The following is a 5,270-nucleotide window of genomic DNA, read 5'->3' as shown; positions in this document are numbered from 1 at the left end:
AGGTACGTGGATGGTTCAAAGGCTGTTATTGAGAAAGCTGACAGATCTAAACTACAACCTATAGCTTTAAGCTGTGTACTGAATATTGGTGCTTGTAAACTGAAGATGTCGAATTGGCAGGGAGCGATTGACAGTTGTCTGGAGGTGAGTCTGTTTGATCTTAAATTTTGGGGGGAGTTAGATTGTAATATGTCACTTGGATAAAAGCAATTTTTATATACATTAATATATCTTAATACATAGAACCTGATGAGACCTGATTAAACAATTTAAGGCATCTTGTTTCTAGATATTTTGGAACTTCAGTTCTTTCTCCACTTATTTACTTTGCTTTTAACACTGTGTGACATAGTATCTATGAAGATACTTTTTTTTCCCTGCAAAGTATATATCAGCTCGTTTATTCATTTGAGACCACTTATTATATGGAAAATCAGCCAGGAATGATTAAAATTTAGAGTGTGTGTTGTAGAGTCAGGTAGTTTTTTTTCTATTTTAAAAATTAGGTCTCTGCCACTCACTAGCTCTGTGTCTTCATTTCTTTATAAAGTAGAAATAGTACCTACATCATGGGGTGGTTATAAAAGATTATATAAAATAACATGAGACATTTAGTACAGTGCTTGGCCATTTTAAGCACTTAATAGGGACTAGTTACTTTAAAAGGTAGGTCTGTGTTCTTAAGAAGCGTAATAGATTTGGGATAGAATGGAGTCAATTTCAGTTTAGGGACTATTAGGACTTACATAGGGAGGGGTGGGTACTACTGGCACAAGCAGAAAGGTTTTCTGTATTTATGGGGGGCGTCCAGATACCTTCCTCAAATAGAGCATTTAAGATTCTCTTCCCTCTTGTACAGTTTGTTAGAAAAATTTTCCAAACTAGACATTTTATGTATTTTGCATATAAAGCTATGTACTTAGATCAGCTGTGTATGCTCAGAGCAAATAGAATTAAACTGATACCCTAATTTGGTAGGGGAGGTGAAATAAGCCATAGAATATACTATTTGGAAGGGAGCATATAGAAGGAAAAAACTTATCAAAAGAAAAGTTTGGTCTTCACTTGGGATCTTCTTGACTTTTGTGAGGCAGATAGTACACTCTTTTTAATAAAAATCAGAGTATTGGCTTTTAAAAGATGTTACATAAACAAAGTATATTATTTTAAAAAAATGTTTGTTTCAAGGAAGAGACCTAAAACATAAGCTTCTTTCAAGTTATTAAAAGGTATCTATGTTCCAAAGAAAATCTCTAGATTTCAAGTAAAAGAGTATATGTACAAACTTGCTCAAAATGGTTTTCTCTTTTTATATTAGGGTCCAATCAGGAGCTAGAACCCCCAGTGCTGAGAAGCTCTGTAGGGAAACATTTTCTCCTCCTTTCTGCTTTAGTGACCTCTACTGGCAAAACGTAACATGGTAGCTGAAGAGAGTTATTTATAGGTGCCAGCTCCATTTTCACAGAGCAGTGAAGGGTGAATTTGGAGTTGACAGGCAATAAATTAAGATTTGACACATACATTTAATACTTAATACTCATATACAAATACTAATTTTATAATTTTTTTTGTAGGCTCTTGAAATAGACCCATCAAATACCAAAGCTCTATACCGCAAAGCTCAAGGATGGCAGGGATTAAAAGAATATGATCAAGCATTGGTAAATTTTATTCTAAATGTTTAATTTTTTGAAATAGACAATTACCTTTATAAATCATACATCTAATTTTTCTTACATGTTTTTTTCCAATTAAAGGCTGATCTTAAAAAAGCTCAGGAGATAGCACCAGAAGATAAAGGTAAGTAGGCAGTTTTTGTAGTGAAGTATGAACCATTGTTTCCTTTGCAGATATCAAAGATATAACAGATATTCTATAGTATTATTGAATAAAGAAATATCTCCCTGGCATTGATCATTTAGCAGTGAACAAAGTAGTCACAGTCTTTGCCTTCAGAGAGTTTACATTGTAGGTACTGTCAAGAATGTACTAGTCGGCTTGGTGCCCGTAGTGCAGTGGTTATAGTGCCAGCCATATATAGCGAGGGTGCTGGGTTTGGACCCAGCCAGGGCCAGCTAAACAACAACTGCAACAAAAAATAGCTGAGCATTGTGGCAGGTGCCTATAGTCCTAGCTACTTGGGAGGCTGAGGCAAGAAAATTGCTTAAGCCCAAGAGTTTGAGGTTGCTGTGAGCTGTAACGTGATGACACCCTACTGAGAGCAACATAGTGAGATAGAGTCTCAAAAAAGAATATAATTTCCCCACATACTCTTTATTCTGCCATATCATTTGAGGCTCCGATTACAGTAATTCTAATTAAAAGGTTAGCACTAAAAGATAATAGTATTTGTGCTAAATTTAACATCTGGGACCCCAAAGTACATTACTTAAAACATTAATTTTTAATTCAACTTGTTAATATGTTGTTTAGGATGTTGCATCCTCATTTATAAGTGAAATATGTTTGTAATTTCCCCTTTATAATAATACATTTCCTCCAATTTTAATATTAGGTGTATCCAGATTAAGTAGAATGATTTTGAAGTATTTCTTCTTTTTCTATTGTCTGTAAGATTTGGCATGATCTGTTTTTTGAAATTATCTTTTACTTTTATTTATAAATATTAGTTGTCAATTTTTGAGACTTTGGGGAAAAAAAAAAGTAGTTAACTGATGACTCCATACTGAACCTCAGTCAAAGCATTCTATAATAGATATACTCTTATTTGACAAGGTGAATGTTACTTTCTTTGCATTATTATTATTGCTTAATATTTTGATGCAGCAGTCGTCTGATTTCTTTTCTGAATGTAAAAAAAAAAAAAAAAACCCAAACATCTGGGATCACTCCTTGAGCTGAATGTGGCCATAACCTAGTATTTTAGCTACTGGTTATGTTTTAGGAAACTTAACAAAAATAAACTTGTTTTTAATATAAACCTATTATGAACAGTTACACTAGATCTAGACATTAAAAATATCTTTGTTTATAAGTCTAGCATTTTTGGAGGCCAAGGTTGATGAGTATTGCTTGAGGCTAGAAGTTTAAGACCAGCTTGAGCAAGAACGAGGCCCCCTGTCCTTTGGTGTCTTATTGCTAAAATGAAACAAGGGAGGCAATAACTGTTCTAACGGAGAAGGCAGATCTTTGTGTAACTGAATTCTAAGTCTTCTAAAATTATGCTTTATGATTTTTGTGTTTGTGTGATTACTCTTAGAGTATGTTAATTTTCTGTTTTTAGGGCACAGTTACTTTATGGAGGAGAAAAGTTTTATCAAGGGGAGTAAGCCAGGTGTTGTGATGGGCATCTGTAGTACTAGCTACGTGGGAGGCTGAGGCAAGAGAATCACTTGAGCCCAAGAGTTTGAGGTTGCTGTGAGCCTGTGACACCAGGGCACTCTACCAGGGGTGACAGAGTGAGACTCTGTCTCAAAAAAAAAAAAAAAGTCTGTTGTTACCGTAAATTTTTTGTATGTTTTGAGAATTAACTTATATTGCATATTTACTTTTCAGCTATCCAGGCAGAATTACTGAAAGTCAAACAGAAGATAAAGGCACAGAAAGACAAAGAGAAGGCAGTATATGCGAAAATGTTTGCTTAATAAGGATTGTTTTGTTTAAATATTACATGTTAACGGTATAAAGGTAATAGGAAATGTAAGGGGCTTTGTCTGTTCATATGACCCTAATGTGTTTCCTTTGACACCTCAGTTCCCTGTTGTTTACAGTTGAGGAGTACTGATAGGGGTTTACTCTTAATAAAAATGTTTCAGTGCATTAAAGTTTTTTTTAAATGGTCATCTGCATTATTTACAAAGAATAATGGTGTCTAGTTTGTTTTTAAACTCCTGAAGACACTTGTTGAATAAATAGATGAAAGCTTAAGTTTCTATTTTTGTATTGTTTCCCTCAATTCTTTGATGTATCTGTGGTTAGTTTGCATTGGTGTTTTACACTTGTAGATAACAAATGTATACCTGTTCAGGGTGGCCAGACTTTTTTGGCCAAGGGCCAGATAATATTTAGGTTTTGTATACCATCAGTCTGTCACAACTACTCAATTCTGCAGTTGTAACTCAAAATTAGCCATAAACATTGTGTAATCAGTGGGTATGGCTATATATCAATAAAACTATAATATGCAGTGAGCTGGATATTGACCTCTGGTTTATCACAACTACTCAATTCTGCAGTTGTAACTCAAAATTAGCCATAAACAATGTGTGATCAGTGGGTATGGCTATATTTCAATAAAACTATAATACGCAGTGAGCTGGATACTGACCTCTGGTTTAGAATATATGTTCATTTTCATGTTTGAGACTTAAATTTGGAAAGTCAAGTGTATAATAAAGTCAAACAGTGCATTATGCTGTTGGTCCTGAATTTCTGAAGAACTGAAGAGGTACAACGATGTTACATCATTATTACAAGTTTTATTTAGGAGGTATATTCATAATATTTTATGGGACAATTTTAGATAAAGTATAAAATTTTTACTTGTAATTATTTTGTGAATATCCTGATCAATGATATGTTGTATTTTGACACTTGTTAACATTTTAATGTTAGCTTGCCAAATGTGCCTGCAAATGACATTATTCTCAGTTTACATTCCATTGTAAGCAGGTCCTCCTCCACCTTCGGGTACCACCCAGTTAATATTCTGACTTGGATCTTTAATGTCACATGTTTTACAGTGCACACAGTTCTGAGCATTTATCTGTAACCGAACTCCATCACCTTGTTCCAAAGGTACAAATTCGTAAACTCCTATAAAATAAAAATAAATAATATTGAAGTCCTTAACTTAAAACCTTGGGTAGGATCGTGCTATCAGTTGGAACATGTTTCTTTTCTTGTCTTTCACCCACAAATGTGATGCCTTTTCCATCTTCAGCAAGCACTCAGGATACACTGTGGCTGTAACTTTTGCAGTTTGAGATATGACAGTAAAACCACAAATTTTTTTCCTACTCTATTTTCCAGATAGAAGCTTTATTACCACTGTAAATCTTAGCAATGGCTGCATAGGAATTTGTTTTCTTCCCATGAATTGAGAATTTCATCTTTTCACAAAGGAAACAGTTAAGGCTCCTCTTCGATATACCTGAGTTGTCAGCGTCACTATTCTTGTGTTTTGGGAACATAAGGCACTGTGATACCACCACATGACCTGATAACCAAGGTCTACTAAGTAACATAATGGGAGGCAGCTTCTACAACTTGTTTACTCTGGGCCAAGGAATGATTCACATCTATGGTAG

General features: G+C 34.4%; 2 protein-coding genes across 2 annotated transcripts in view; one reads left to right on the top strand and one right to left on the bottom strand.

Annotated features, from left to right (window-relative positions):
- The window catches only part of PPID (peptidylprolyl isomerase D), a 15,788-nt gene extending 11,435 nt beyond the window's left edge, over positions 1 to 4,353 (top strand). Inside the window, exons 8-11 of the mRNA XM_023516023.1 lie at positions 3 to 144; positions 1,575 to 1,661; positions 1,758 to 1,800; positions 3,517 to 4,353. Of these exons, the coding sequence (XP_023371791.1) occupies positions 3 to 144; positions 1,575 to 1,661; positions 1,758 to 1,800; positions 3,517 to 3,605 (361 nt within the window). The 3' untranslated portion in view covers positions 3,606 to 4,353. The remainder of the gene's footprint in view (positions 1 to 2; positions 145 to 1,574; positions 1,662 to 1,757; positions 1,801 to 3,516) is intronic.
- Positions 4,354 to 4,419: 66 nt separating this feature from the next.
- The window catches only part of ETFDH (electron transfer flavoprotein dehydrogenase), a 41,761-nt gene continuing 40,910 nt past the window's right edge, over positions 4,420 to 5,270 (bottom strand). The window contains exon 13 of the mRNA XM_003794692.3: positions 4,420 to 4,791. Coding sequence (XP_003794740.1) covers positions 4,613 to 4,791 — 179 coding nt within the window. The 3' untranslated portion in view covers positions 4,420 to 4,612. The remainder of the gene's footprint in view (positions 4,792 to 5,270) is intronic.

The sequence above is a fragment of the Otolemur garnettii genome, unplaced genomic scaffold, assembly GCF_000181295.1.
Source record: "Otolemur garnettii isolate 467f Iridium unplaced genomic scaffold, OtoGar3 scaffold00085, whole genome shotgun sequence".
Lineage (NCBI taxonomy): Eukaryota > Metazoa > Chordata > Mammalia > Primates > Galagidae > Otolemur > Otolemur garnettii.
Note: the sequence above shows the minus strand (reverse complement) of the source record. Positions and strands in the feature narration are given on the sequence as shown.